This window comes from Coturnix japonica, chromosome 12 (genome assembly GCF_001577835.2).
Source record: "Coturnix japonica isolate 7356 chromosome 12, Coturnix japonica 2.1, whole genome shotgun sequence".
NCBI classification, from domain to species: Eukaryota; Metazoa; Chordata; class Aves; order Galliformes; family Phasianidae; genus Coturnix; species Coturnix japonica.
The window spans coordinates 13,888,725-13,904,156 of NC_029527.1; the positions used below are offsets into that span (position 1 = coordinate 13,888,725).

At 41.3% G+C, this 15,432-nt stretch overlaps 1 protein-coding gene across 7 annotated transcripts in view; it reads right to left on the bottom strand.

The window, feature by feature from the left end:
- Window positions 1–15,366, bottom strand: part of SHQ1 (SHQ1, H/ACA ribonucleoprotein assembly factor) — a 41,164-nt gene extending 25,798 nt beyond the window's left edge. The window contains exons 1-8 of one of the 7 annotated variants that reach the window (XM_015875117.2): window positions 15,229–15,366; window positions 13,734–13,918; window positions 12,751–12,815; window positions 11,846–11,968; window positions 10,531–10,682; window positions 9,522–9,634; window positions 8,368–8,495; window positions 292–446 (exon numbers count right to left, since the gene is read on the bottom strand). In XM_015875117.2, the coding sequence (XP_015730603.1) occupies window positions 292–446; window positions 8,368–8,495; window positions 9,522–9,634; window positions 10,531–10,682; window positions 11,846–11,968; window positions 12,751–12,815; window positions 13,734–13,876 (879 nt within the window). In that variant the 5' untranslated portion in view covers window positions 13,877–13,918; window positions 15,229–15,366. Of the gene's footprint in view, window positions 1–291; window positions 447–8,367; window positions 8,496–9,521; window positions 9,635–10,530; window positions 10,683–11,845; window positions 11,969–12,750; window positions 12,816–13,733; window positions 13,919–14,306; window positions 14,504–14,533; window positions 14,584–15,228 lie in introns of those variants that run through there. The other 6 variants (XM_015875111.2, XM_015875119.2, XM_015875115.2 and 3 more) reach the window with 6 other exon arrangements.
- Window positions 15,367–15,432: the final 66 nt, after the last annotated feature.

The following is a 15,432-nucleotide window of genomic DNA, read 5'->3' on the forward strand; positions in this document are numbered from 1 at the left end:
AAATTAGGAAGAAACAGAACCGCTGGTAAACTCCATCTCCCTCCACTTCTCTCCCACAACTAAAATGCTGCTCCAGAAGAAGTATTGTAATGAGTTGTAACGACCCCTAAATGCATCGCAATCTAGAGATGGTGTTTTACATTTTAACTTACTCAATTACATATTTTCAGTGCATGGAAGTTCACTTCAAATGGTAAGTTCCCCAAACAACAGCACAGGGTCCAGCAGTAGCTCAGTAAAACATACATTTACTCTTTTTACTTTTTTTTTTTCTTTTCTAATATTACTTACATTTTTCTCTCCTTCATTGACACAGATTTCATAGCAATATGCCAGAAGGATATCGATCAAACCAAGATACACAAGATGACGACTTCTTTTATCCAGAAGATAGGACTTATTTGTGAACTTCCTCAGCTGTTCTCTCTCTTCCTCAGAGAAGATCACTACAAAAAGTAAAAGGATAATTGATTATGAATTTAAAGCTGACACTTTCATTTTAAAAGGTGAACATACTACTTTGATAGTCTCTTTAAGAAGCAGCGTTACTAATCACAAGTCATTTATCACTCAGGAAAAAGCCTAAATCATTCTTACTTTCATTATTTATTAAATTCTGTAATAGTCTTTTTCAAAGTGAAGTTCCAGCCTGCCAAGTACTGTGTGTATACACCAGCAATCACGAAGCCCTCTGAAAGCACCAAGGATTTCTATGGATGCACAGGTCTCTGGCAGAGACAAATACACAGCTGAGATCTCAGTAACTAGGTCCTTAAGTCCACAGCATAGGAGATAAAAAGACCGAACAAAAACAAATACAACTTTTACTTTAGAAGAATAAGAACTAAAGAAACAGAGAAGGATGAAAAGGAAAGATACAGTTCTTTGTATTCTTGAACGTCATTAATTTTGCCTTGATACTTAGGCATGATTTAGGAGATTCATTTACACTGCTTGCTTAAATCCTTCAGACATGTAAAGGAGAGCAAAGAAAGACCAAAATCCTGTGCCTACTGATGTCAGTTCAAACAGCAGTTCCTTCTAAAGAGCTGTGGTTTACAGTGTCAGTGACCACGGCATTTGGTTTATGTTCAGCACACCTCTTTCATTTAAAAACAGCTACACAGAGCCAAACCAATGAACCATCTCACCCAGTACCTTTCCTGTGTTTCAGAAGGAGGAAAACACCACAGTTGTCATACAGCAATAACACATCACAGCAGTTCTCTAGGGAACTGTGGCATGGGCAAGGAGAGCTGAGAGAGAACACCGAATGGTAAAGCTCCTGAAGAGTACTCCAAGCACTTCAGAGAGGATGGCAGAATTCCCTTAAAATAACAGCGGAGATTAAGCAGATGACTGATTAAAAGCCATCTCCATACAAACTCAAGGTAAATCAAGAAGTCATTCAGAGAATGAAAGCAGCCAGAAGCCTGAGCTAAAAGAACTCCATCCAAGATGGCATGAAGCGCAGACATCACAGTAAGTTCTGATTTCCTGAACCTCAGAGATGGAGCAGGCACATTTTGGTCAGCCACAAAGTGACAAAGAGCCATGCTACAGCATGACAGCAGATACTCTGCTGCAACAAGAAGTCCCACTCACTTATATGAGCAAGACACAGCAACACCAGAACCTGCCCCAGCTATACCCAGCTAGTTAAACCAGTCAGTCAAGCTGCTTCTTCCATCCCTTGCTTATCTCCCTACCATAAGGATGACAAACAAATGTGCTTAGAGATGTCTGTCCTCAAACCATTGCACACAACCCATGCTCTGAGGGATACAAGCCCCCTAACACACACGGTCAGCTTTATCCCAGGAGCTGTCTACGAGACTCCTCATTTTATGACTGCTTTGAAACAAATCCTTGTGATGCCAAAGGCACATCCATATGTGCACACCTCATCTCAAGGCATCAAATCACAAATTAGGAAAAACACTTCTGAGCATTTCTCCTTGAGAAACAATAAGAAAGTTCATATCAGCTCCATAACCATGAAATACTTGATTTAAATTCCTGCAGAACCTTCTTTATGAGCTGAGCATTTCTCTGGAGTCGAGCCAGCCTCCATTCATTTACAGGCTCCCACAAAAAAACTTTCCACTTTTATGTCATCTCAAGAAAGCCAATCTCTTCTATTTGCTACATCCAAATACAAAATGGCAATTTAGCAGAACGATGGTAATTCTGCCCTGTTTTTCCATTAATGCAGCACAGTTCAGCATTATCCCCTGAATCACCAATAGTGGATAAATCTGCATTCTTTTCTTGCTAAGTTCTTCAAATGCGCTGATGGTTCAGCAAGTCCCCTCTGCCATCTGTACTGAAGTTATCCACACAATTATATATGCAATGCTGGAGAATATCTGAAAAAAACAACAACACTGCATAAACCCACTTTGTAAGTGGCTGCAGAGGGGGTGTGAGGAGGTACCACATCAGTAGCCTGACAGGTAGAAGAAGGTGCGACTGGGAAGAAGAAAGGTATTTTCAATTTCAACAAATGCACCTTTTATTATTAAAATACACAAGTGGTGCTTTCACCCCGAAGGGAGGCACAAAATAAGGTGAAACCAAAGCTAAAGAAGAAAAAGAAATCCTAAATAAGAAACAGCCAGAAGCCTGTAAGCAAAGGCTGCTACCCCAGTTCACAGTCACAAAGCTAAAGATCACTTCCAATGACTAATACAGTAGAGCAGTTTCTCAGTAAGCAATCAACCAACTCCTTCTTACCATGAGCATCCATCACAAACAACAGGATTTCTGATGGATGCAGAGCAGTTACCCAGGACTCTCGTAGCTCTAGGTTCAACTCAACCTGCTCACCATGGCTAATCATAGAATCACCAAGGTTGGAAAAGACCTAAAAGATCATCCAGTCCATCCGTTCACCTGCTACCAATAGCTCCCACTAAACCATGTCCAAACACAACATCCAGTCTTTCCTTGAGTCTTTCCTCTCTGAGCCCAGCCCTCCAGCCATCTCCTTACCCAGCCAAGAGTGTACCCATCCAAGCCACTGGCTGCCAGCTTCTGCAGGAAAAGATGCAGTCAAGATGCACACATACCAGGAATGCAACTACAGTTTTTCTCCAGATCTCATACAATTATGTTCAGAAGCAACTAAGAACCCACATAGCACTGCTCTTAATCAGTGGTTTTCAACTGGAAGTTTGTCTCACAGATGATGAACAAAAACCAACCCACGTGCTACCAATCATCAGTTCAGAAACAGCCCAATGCTAAAGGCAAAAATATGTTTAACAGTTTTACCGTCAAGTCTGCAACACGATGGAAAGCACAGCAATGGCAGCAGAGCAGGTCCGAGGCTGCAGCAAGGGAGGACTTGCTCAAATGCAACAGCCATGAGCTCAGAAATGAAGGAAAGGAGCTGCTTACCTTCAGAAAGCGTCAGGTATGCAGGGACCTCCAGCAAGGCCTCATTGCCTCTGCTGCCAACCCTTAAATGAGGTCTGGGAAGGGGTAGATCTTGGCTTCATCCCTTCCAGTCACTCAGGTACACTGCATGCACCTGAGCTCCCCTGGGTTGGCCCTGCCTTCCCACCAGGTGCTCCATCACTGGTTCAAGCCATAACTTAACATTCCACTACAAAAACTGTCTTGATTTCCTAAAAATCTATATTCCAGACATAAACATACATGTGAACCACACTTAAGTAGAAAGCATAGAAACTCAGTTTAGTGAATTTCATGAAATTTCTCTCATGAAAGAGCTTTTTCCCTTTGAACACAAACTCGCTGAAGCATTGTAACATATACAGCTGGACCGTGACAACTGAAAACATGTCTGCTAGACAAGAGCAAAGATGTAAAATCAGACAAGTCCCAAAGGTAAACATGACAAGATGTTCATTACCTTACTGCAAAGCACCAGGTGTTCTTAATGAAATACATCTCTGGAGAAAATAATTCAAGTTTACAAACAAAGATCTATCCATTCCTCAAAGATTTTTGAGGAATAAATTACCCAGGCCCGGAACTAATTATTAACATGTCAAAATCATCACCTACCTTGTTTTCCTATTTCAAAAATAAAAATGCATAGAAGAATATCAGAATAAGTAAAATCATAATTACTACACTGCTATAATAAGCCCGTATTTTGTATGCTGGCATTACCAGTGCTTTATCTAACAACAGCTTCACAACAATTAAAGCAATAATCTGAAAAGCAGCATCTGCTGCTACTTGTGAAATCTTAAGTTTGCAGATTGCCTTTAGTTTGCTTTTAAAATAATATGTACATTTCTTGGTGCCTGAACTTCTTTCTGCAACAGCAGAACTGTGTGTTCATACACATGGATGTATAAAGGAATCCTACAGATTAACCTCTCATACAAACTTACCATCAGACAATACTACCAAGATCATCCTTATGTACTACGTGCCTCATTTTCTTAGCTTGTGAAAGCCATTCCTCAGTGACAGAACACAACTGTCAGTGAAGTAAAATCTAATCTCTGAACAGGGGAAGGAGGTCTGACAGTTACATGGTGTTTTGTTACAGTGGGGTGAAATTTTATATAGCAGATCACATCACTTAAATTCTAGATAAGGTTCAGGGTATCCAGCAATCATTCCAATGTAACACACATATATCAAGACTGTTGTGAAACTCGCCACTCTTAAGTATTAGGGATACGCAGATGAAACATGCTCCCTCGGGAGCCAAATCAGTGGTCGGCCTCCTAGAGCCACAGCAACTCTAGGTCAGAAAGGACACCTGAAAATCAGCTCATCCAGCCTTCCAGCAGAAGCACAGCCTCAGCTCATGGCTCCTGTCAAGCCAAGTTTTGAATTCCATAACCAGCTCAAAGGAAACTAAAAAAAATTGCTGAGCTCTAAATGTTAACTAAAATGCTATGAAGCACTACTAAGAGTTTATGAGTACTTTTCTGCCAGTTAGAAACTGGCAGCACTAGATATAGGGGAAGATTAGCCAGAAGAAGGCAGATAAATCAAGAATCAGGTTAGGTTTTGATTCTAATCAGTAGCAAACATGTTTCTTCCTCAAGCTCTTGCCAAGATATGAAGAGAGAACAGGCGTCGCTGCTCCAACTGAAGATGCCAAGGGGCTCTGCTTAGGATCAGCATTTCCCCCAGAGTTGGATGCTGCCTTAAAAAAAGGCATTGTAAACTTAAACCTGTGAGTAATAGAACTAATGAAGCAGATTTTCTATTGATTTGTCTCTCGTGCTCCAATGGTTCGCTTTCTGATTACATGTGAAAGGTCACAAACTTCCCGCAGTACCGACGTGTTGATAACATATCTTTCCTTTATGAATTCTGCACTATCTAAAAGATGGTAGGGAAGATTTCACAAAGCTATTTGTTCTGTTGTATGTGGGGCCGTTTTCACAGAGCTTGTAGGAGGCAGATACTTGAGACCTCTAAAGCTCTGCTGCAGAGATACTGCAAAGGCAGCACCACAGCAGCCTGGCAGCTAACACACCTAGGGGACCAAAAAATACAGAGGATGACCAGAGAACCACCAAGCATCAAATTCTACAGCCAGTACCCTACTTCCCCAATGGCCTGCACTATAAGCTCCCGTCTGTCTTAATGCTACAATTCCTACTTATTCTTTCTATCAGATAATATCCAATAAATAACTCCCTGAAAAGCAATACCCCATTTTACATCTGAGAGCAGCAGATTTCTCCAGTACAAGATGCTGCACTTCTGATGGCGTGATTGCTAACATACCTCTCAGTTTCCATGTTCCTCTGCAAAGGCTTTGGACAGTACATTAAGTCAAGAACAATCTTTCCTCCCACAGAAGAGGGACGCTCCTGCAAGCTGTCTGTGATACAACACCTATCATGAGCTATAAACAGTCTTAACCTTCACCAAATCTGCAGTCTGTTTACAAGCTGAATGACTGGAAGTATCTCAGCTCATCAAGAAAGATGACAGAAGTCAGATCAGACACAAGTCAGGAACTCAAGAAGACTAAACCCAGACACTCCTTATTGCACAAAGGCTTCATTTTTTCCCCCTTCACATCCTAAAGACAGATATAAACATGAGAGGACTACTGTATCTGATTACTGCAAAAATAAGTTTGACCTGACACTTAGCAGGCTCAAAGAATCACTACACATCACTTCAGTAACACATCTTACAATACACTGCAGTATGCAGTTCCTAGTACTGTTTTGCACTTTATAGCTGAGCTCCACTGTTCAAAGGCTTCTTACTACAAGCATGCTACCACCAGCAACAGCTTTCTTATCCTTTTAGGCATGTAACAAACCTTGGCTTAATGCATTCAGATTTCTCCCCAGTTCTAAGGGAAATAATCGAGTTAACTTCAGTGGTTACGAAAGCCTTTCACTTAGCACAGTCCTTTATGTGCCCTCTTTCAGTCATTCCCACTTCCTAAGCATGCATAGTAAGATACATATTAATGCAGGTACATAATGAAACTGTACACAGTTTGAAAGAATTCCTGCATCTGTAACTCAACATCCACACACTTAAGGCAGACTATCCAACCCCTTTGACTGGGTAAAACATAAAAGCAATACAAGAAACCTGGAACCCATCCGATTCTTCAGATTCCAGATCCAGCAAGCTGGGCCCCCTCTTGCCTTTATTTCCACATAAAGGCACTTAAGTGGAACCTGTACTCCCTCTCATGGCGGTTTCTCTCACCACAACTCATTCACGTTTAAGAACCTCCAGCGGGTTCAGGTCCTTATTTAGCTGCTTGCCATCACTGCCTGCTGCTACCATTCAAACAATGTTATCAAAAAGGAGGTCTAAGTTGGGGAGCACAGGAAGGTGTATGGGGATTATTATCATTATCCAACCTCAACATGGTCACTTCTGTTAAATTTACTCAAGATCTCCAAAACCACATAAGCCTCTGCACTCAGCCACATGAAGGACACACTAAGTTTTGTGGTCAACTTTACCACAAAAAGAAAACTAAACAGTGATCTTAACAAATAATTTAGAGAAAAAGTGACCCTCTGCACAGCCCCAGTCTCTGTCTAACTTTCATCAATAGGCTTGCCAGGGTTTTTGTGCACTTTATTGTTGCTGCTGCCCCAGAAGTCCAAAATCTATGCATTTGTTTTTCTTCAGAACTTTAACTAGGAATGAAAAATAGTCTCTATCAATACAGTCATCCAGCAGCTCTTCATTTTCCTGATATTGCTTAACACAGGCAAATGCTATCAATATTTCATTTACTAAAGGAGTGAATGGATAAAAACAAACAAAAGAACTCCTCAGTGTTCTGTTTTCAAGCTTCTAGTACCTTTAACCAATGCTTTCTAAACCAAAAGCTTATGATGGATATAATTAATTTCTTGTTTCTAAGGCTGAAGAGAGATCAGAAATGAAGATCAGATTACATTCACAGTAAAATACAGAGAATTTACCTAAATTCCATTGTTACACTTCTGTAGAAAATGTGAAAGTGCAGGTATTATTAGTGGACTAATATAATATCTGTCACAACACCTCTGCTAAAGGGATTATCATTATCAACTTCAGAAACAGTGTTTCCATACTGTATAGGAAATGAACAAAGGAGAATAAAGGAATGTGCATAATAACTTAGAATACTCTGCAATCATTGTGTTCAGAAAGGTAATAGTTATCTGTTAACAGTACTGTCACAAGGTCACCTACTAAGTCTGAAACCAACCCATTTTTCCTTTGAAAAAACTCTAGAAACTATAAAAATAGCAGTGCAAAATAAGTACTGTGAGCATCTGTGATACTGTATAATAGAAGCAAAGCGTCCTACAGAAAATGCACTCAAGAGATAAAGGCTGGTAGCAGTTCAATCGTCCAATGCTGACTCTCAGCAAACTCACTGTGATGTGGCTACACCATGTTTATAAGTAGGCATGAAAAAAACAAAACAGTTTGAACTATCATTCTTTTTAAAATGCAGCAAGGAAAGGAACCACTTGAAAAATCTAGACAAAAAAAAAAAGGTGGGGGGGGGGGACAAGAACCAGGATCAAACAAATGGCTCACTTGTGAAAAGACAGATCTGATTTGAGTTCCGATGCCACAACTTGCTGACCCTGGCAGCATCTCTGAAAGTTTGAGGCATGCAGCATACTTTAAAAGGCATCTTCTTCCATAGATATTTGAAACTCTAAAATGGTCTTCAACAACAGTTCACTCCAAAAATTATTACAGACACCAAACAGAGATCACATACTGCACCACACAAACAAAATATCTACAATCTTCAATCTAGAAGAAGAGTAAAACTGTACTTTTTCCTTGAAGAACGATAACCTAAAGCATATCAAGCCTCCACAGCAATTACCATTCAGTATTTTTAGAGATATATGTGTGTGTGTGTGCTCTCACCAGTTGTATGACTGTCATGGTTCTGACTGCTTTCTCCCTGCAAAGCCATCATTTTTTTATGAGCATCAACCCACCACGGTTTGTACTTCAAAACATGTTGAATAGCTTCATCTTCAAAAAAGTCAGCTCTGGGAAAGAAAAAGTAATAAGCTATTTATTTCAGTTCATATTCTATGCGGGTATCTATCAGTGTACACACAGCATATACCTAACTTAGATTCAGGGTGCTTTCCAAAACTTAGAAATACAACTCTAAAAATTAAGAACAAATCTGATCATCATCTGCTCTTTAACTTTAAACCATTTTATCTTGCAATATCTCTTCTTCTCTACCTTTCCAAGGCCAACCAGAAACCTAGAAAATCACTACATTCACCTTTGTGTCATACTGCAAATAAGCCTCATTTGTTTGGGATATACCTGTAGGAAAACACATTTCACAGAGCACCACACCAGCAGCAAAATTGACTTTATTAGTAAGGTTGCTCACTTTCAAAGCAAGTATATTTAGAGAGAAACGGTATGTGGCTAAAGAGCAAAGAAAAGTAGAGATAAGGACTGACTTTTAAGGAAACAAATGCATGTCTTTGCAAGGTGGAAGAGGAAGTGTTGTGAATTATGGAAGAGGCACATCTCAGCACAACGCAGGAGTAAAATGTCAATATGTTAGGTCTTCAGGGATTTATATTAAAGGGTTTAAGTTTTAAGCTTCCTCTTATTCTTGCTTTCTCTTCAAGTCAAACAATAGTACAAATACTGAGAATAGAGGAAAAAAATACAGTGCATTTCTTAATACTCTTAATACAAAAGTTGCCCAAACTACTGAACACAGACTGCAGTTTGCTTAATTCTCACTTATATTTTTTTTAGGCCTTCCTTAGGTGTCATATATATATATTAGCTTGTGTAGATTCTCCTTGAGGTCAACAGTCCACAGCAGACCTGCTTGAGTACCAACTGACTTCTAAGCTTGATTTAACAGCAGAGCAACATCAAAACACAAAAGAATGCCCTGTGCCCATGTCACACTTGTGACTGTCCCCCACAGCCCAGTCTGAAGAGACAAAGGCAGATGAAAAATGAAGTTATTTCCAAAAGTGATTTTAAACTTTGGAGCACTCCTACTTCACCAGGTGAAATAAATTGGTACTCACAGGTAATGATCAGGATCAAACTTGGCAGCTTCAGCTTCCAGGCGCTTCATCTTACGTTCATCTATTGGAGTTTGGTCTGGATCCTTAAGGTCTATAACATCACCAAGTTCATCCTGGAAGTGTAACAAAAGGGAGCTGACAAAGCCACAGAAAGTGTGCAAGATTCTTTAGTAAAAGTTTCGGAAGGATGTTGTTTGATTTTCCTGACAAATCTTCCAAACTCAGGCTCTGTTGCATAAATAAAACATCAACACTTCAATTATCCCAAATTCTAAGGCACCTTCAAATATTACAAGTTCTATTGTCTATTTACCACAAGGCACACAGATTATTCTGCATTATTATGAAAATAGTATTGTTTAGCAAAAACAGAACCACAAAGAGATAGAAATCAAATACTGTTCTTCTGCCTTGAGATTACTCCTCCACTCTGAAGTGGCCATACATTAATCAACAGGCAATTGCAGTGCCCTCTCAAACATCAGTACCTGGAGGTACATTAATGCTGATGACAAATGGACTACTTCAGAAATTTCACAGTAATAAGCCAGTGCAAATATCCTAACAGAATACAAATGCTTTCTCCACAGACAGCAGTCATCTGCCCCAAAACCTTAAACGATTACAATTCATGCAGTGATTTACAAAGTTGTGCAATTTGCTTTGAAAGGCTACTGAAATCACTCAGAGAAAGAATTTAAGTAGAAAATTAAAGAAATATAATCCACTTCTTTTATTAAAGCTTTGTATGCTATGAAAATCATCCTACTTAGCATGTTACTGGTTGTAGATTAGCTTCTGCCTGTTTAACTGCTGAACAGACAGGAGCAAAGTAAAGACACTTCGAAGCTCCTGTTCTACCAACTAATCCACAGGAGAAACACAGCTAGAATTCAGCAATGGAGAATTGTTACCTAACAATCTTCTCCTGGCTACAGAATGAACCAGGAACCCCACCCAAGGAGAAAGGTACTTGGAATCTTTATGACAGGAAAAAGAATTAATTTACCTGCAGCCTCTGAAATACCCCTGACCGCAGATTCCCAAACCCATAGTAGCACTGAAGTGGCAAAGGACTTTCTGCAGCTTCCTTATAAAGGGTCTGCTCTATTTCCCAGTCAAATTCTTCCTCTTCCTCCTCCTCCAACTCTGCAGGGACACCTGGGTATATGCATGATCAGAGAAAGAAAACTTTATGCATATGATTTGAAGAAAGGCAAACAAAATAAGCACTTTTTATTTATTTAAGAAATCTTCTGCAGTGCTGGGCTAACTATAATTTAAAGAAACAGAAGGGGAAAAGGTAAACATGTGAACTACGCAATTTCACATCCCACTTTATGGGACTGACACTGAGAATATCCTGAGAATTTTCCTAAACCAGATAGTCTGAATGCAAATCAGCCATAACAGACTTTCCAACTATAGATGTTCAGAATCGTTGGACCTTCGCTGCATCCCTCTGCAAAGGGCAGCCTCCTAACAAAATGCACCCATACACTCTTACCACCCGTAACACGCAAAATACCACTTGCTTTAACACACAAGCCCAATTTTCCAATTCTATCCTAACCCTGAAGGGTGGCACACACCTATATGTTCACATTGGACTAGACTGCCTCTATCACAAACAAGTTCAGTGAACTACAGAAAAAGTCATAGGTTATTCAAGTGTTTGAGAAGGCAGATGCACACAGCAATGAGCAACAGGTCCTGCTCTAGTATTAAAAAAATTGCAAGAATAGAGACAAGGAAAACTAAAGCTTTGAGCACACACGGTCAGAGTCTAAAGCAATTGTTCCACTGATTTCAACAAGCTCAGGATTTTATTCTAAGGGGACCACAAGAGGAACATAACAAAGTTATCCACAATTTAAGACAGATGCCCACAAAATTAATCATAGACAGTCACATTTTCTGAAAAATATGTTAAGCAAGTCATCCACTAGAACAAGTGGTTTTAATTAGCTTCTGCCCTTAGAGCCAAAGGACCAGTTGTGCTACATCATGGAAGGCTCACATGTGTGTTTATTATACAGCCACTAGAGGGGTACAAAGATCTGCAGAGGATTAGCACACATTAAACACATTTTGTAAAAGATGATATCATAACTAACCTACAGACAGCCCATAGATAGCACATGTATTAACTACTACAAGACATTCCTTTCAGTAACCCACAAAATTCCAGAGTCATTCAAACTTTGCTTCTACCTTGGCCTAAACAATATCAGAAACACTTTTTATTAAATATATTACTATGGAGATCTATAACTATTTCATTTTGTACCTAAATTGATAACTTAGTTAAGTTCTTGTCATACCTATCTCCTCCACTAAAGGTTTTGCTGTCCTTGATTTCTTCGGTGCTAAGAGAGATGTCAGCATGTCCAGACCTTCAAAATACTGTCCAGGACTCTCCTTAGGTAACTGAATTGTAAAAGTCCCTTATAATAAAGGCAGAATATAGTTACCACATTGAAATAATCATGGCAAACAAAAATGCTCATTTTCCCCTCTACTGTAAAAGGCTTATGAAGCTGAGGTACATGCAGGTAGCAATCTACTACGCACTGATATATAAACATGTTTTTAAACTTCCATAACAAATTACACAAAAATCAAAGATGTTAAAGCATAAAAGACAGCATTTAACAAACTGTGGTCACCTACACACCAACAGAAAAACTTCAATTAATTGTCATCAACGGATGGCTACAAGAAGCTATTCAACCCTCTGATTATCGTTTCAAGCACAAAACAAAGCCTTCATAAGCCTTTCTGTTTATGAGTATGCTTATTTCAAAAGGTACTTTATTCCAGAAACACCTTCCACCTTTAAAGTGTCCTCTCTTATGACTTAGTCAAGAGAACGTCTCGGGATCATCTCATTTCTGCTTAGTACCACTCTTCTTCACAGATTTGCAAGACTCTGAAGAAGTCACATATTTGAACAATGGTGTGTCTGCCTCCAACAGGGCTTGACACATTTCATTCTTGTATTTTAAGACAGTTGCAGACAAGTCATTTAAACTTAACGACAGACTGCACACAACAAATCCTCAGCAAGTTTTCTTTTTTTAAAACCACGTAACACAAGAGAAGTTACATTTATTTACAGGATTTATTTATTCACACTTTGATAAAGTTCCACGCATTTCCACTGCAAGATAAACTAGTGAAGAGTCAGTATTCTTCATGACAACTACAATAAAATATTAAACAATACCTTTGTCTGTGTCATAAGATGCTTTTTCTCTGCCATTTTCCACAACTCTTCCAGGAAGTGTCAGTCTGGATGGAAATAAAGAGATGTCTCATTGAATGCCTGACTAATTCTGCAACTTCACATCTCAGCACATAAAAATGTAAGGCACATTCCAAGGGCAGTACAAACAACTTAACAACGTGATTCTGTTGGTAATAATGGAAGTCATGAACTAAAATCTCTCTGCAGCTTTAAGTTAATGACAAAGTCACAGCTAGCGCAGACACAACACCCTTAGTACTAACTTCAGCAATTGAGAGATGCTGTAATTTAAAAACCTTTAAGCTAATCCACTGTGACAGGACATGAGGCAGCCAACTCAGTGCTTTCCACCAACCTAATGAAATCCTTTATGGTCTACTAACATATATATATGGCATATATACACATATAGGATAAGTACATCCAACAAAACAGGAAGTAGAAAATAAAAAGGGTTCATGGCTCATCAGCCCTTACACGTCAAAGATTCTCTCAACATTTCCACAATGAGATTGCTGATTGTTTCTTTCCCATAGCATTGCAAGGCACTTGCTAAAAAACGAAGCCTGGAACCTCACTCCCTGACACCTGCACCACATGGATTTAATCAGGCAGGCATCAAAATTCTTTCCACACAAAATATATCATACCTGACTCTCAGTGGGGAAATGACACACTCTATAAGACCTAGGTGCATTCAAAGAATTAAGCTGTCAGTTTACTATTAAAAATCAATGCTAATATAAAAGTAGAAGTTCCTTAAGCTCTTTTTAAGGTGGCAACACCTGGAATCAAATGTACCAGATCCATAAATACAGTTCCATGCTGAAAACGGGCTGTGTGCAGCCTACAGTGTGAGAGTTACAGACCAGGAAGGTTCAGAAGGACCCAAAATGAAGGTCATTTTCTACCAACGTTTATCTCATTAAGTCCAACCTTTTTAAAACGCTTTCACCGCTTACCTGAGAAAGTAAGGCTTGGCATAGAATTTGAAGTCTTCCCCTTCAAAGAACAGGTCAAGCTCTGACACTTTGGCATAAGGCACCCGGATGGTTATTATAAGAAAATCGAGATCCTGGCTCAGCTCAAAGTCTGGAGTTATCATGATGAATCCAGCACAGGAGAAGCTCCCACCAGTGCTACGGCCCTATTAAATGGGGAAAGAGATATAAATTATTGCAGCTGCCATTTTACAGCAGCAGAAAGCGTGTCCTGAAGACTCTTTAAGGCCATTTGTGATTCTCACATAGCCAAGAAAACACAACAACAGCACATAATAATAATAATATTAATAATAATAATAATGATGATGATGATAAAAGCATTTCCACTCGTGGCCTGAAGGTCCATCTTGCTGCACTTGCTGCAACACAGCTTTATGTACATAAACAGAAGCACGCAGAGCACAGGGCACTAGTTGCACTCATTAAGGGGAAAACGCATCCAGTCCTAGAATTCATCAACTCTGCAAACTGTTTCCAACCTCCCACTGATGTGAGCGCACACGGACACCGAACATAAGGACAAACACGAACCCACACACCGAGCACTGCTGCACCTCGTACCGCACACCGACCCGCTCCACGAGGGCCGCAGTTCCTGTGCACGCGAGTGGGACCCACTAACCGACCCACCACCTCCCCCCTGTGGACAAACGCGGATGCTGAGCCTCAGAAACGAGCCGTGTCCTGCCTGCAGCTCCGCACCGTCCAACACAGCAGCACAACACACAGCACCCACCCCACTCGCCGCCCGCCCTCACCGCGCCCGTGGAGCCGGGGCAGGCGGTGCGCATGCACGGGAACGGCCCCGCCCCGAGGGCCGCCCGCCCGCAGAGAACGGCGGGAGCGGACACAACCCTGACACATGGCAGCGTGCCCCGCAGTGCCGCTGTGTGCAGCCGGAGCTGCGGCATGTGCTGCGCTGCGCTGCGCTGTGCTGTGCTGTGCAGTGCTGTGCAGTGCTGTGCTGTGCTGCGCTGCGCTGTGCTGTGCTGTGCTGTGCTGTGCAGTGCTGTGCAGTGCTGTGCAGTGCTGTGCAGTGCTGTGCTGTGCTGTGCTGTGCTGTGCTGTGCTGTGCTGTGCTGTGCTGTGCTGTGCTGGGCATTGCGGCCCGCAGACATTCCCTGTGATGCCGGGGGGCTGTGAGCGCCCAGCAGAGCCGCGGGTGTCCTTGTACCCGCGGGGCAGTTGGGCTGGATGAGCTTTAAAAGCCCGTTCCGACCCAAACGATTCTGTGGTCGGACGCTGAACATCAGCTACGAAGGGAGGAGAAAGGAGATGACGATGTAGACACAAGTCCCAGCGTTAAAACGTTCTTATTCCTGCACTGTTCTGCGGCTGGTCCCGTTACAGCCCGGCAGTTACAGTAGTGTGATGTGCTGCACGATGTGCTGCACGATGCCCGCAGCAGCAGCAGGTGAACAGCCCGCATCCCCTGTCCCCTCCCGCTCCTCACCTTTCCATCCACACGCACTGAGCCCCCACACGAGCAGAGTCCTGTGTGAACGTGGAAATCGGAGGTAGCTGTAAGTACCGCAGCGAAGCCCAGCCTCCTCCTGCCGGGAAACGCGACGACTGTCACTAATTCACCGGCACGGTGCTCCGCACGAAGCGTCCTTCCTCCCGTTCCTCCGTCCCGAGCGCTGTTTGGGGGCGGCTA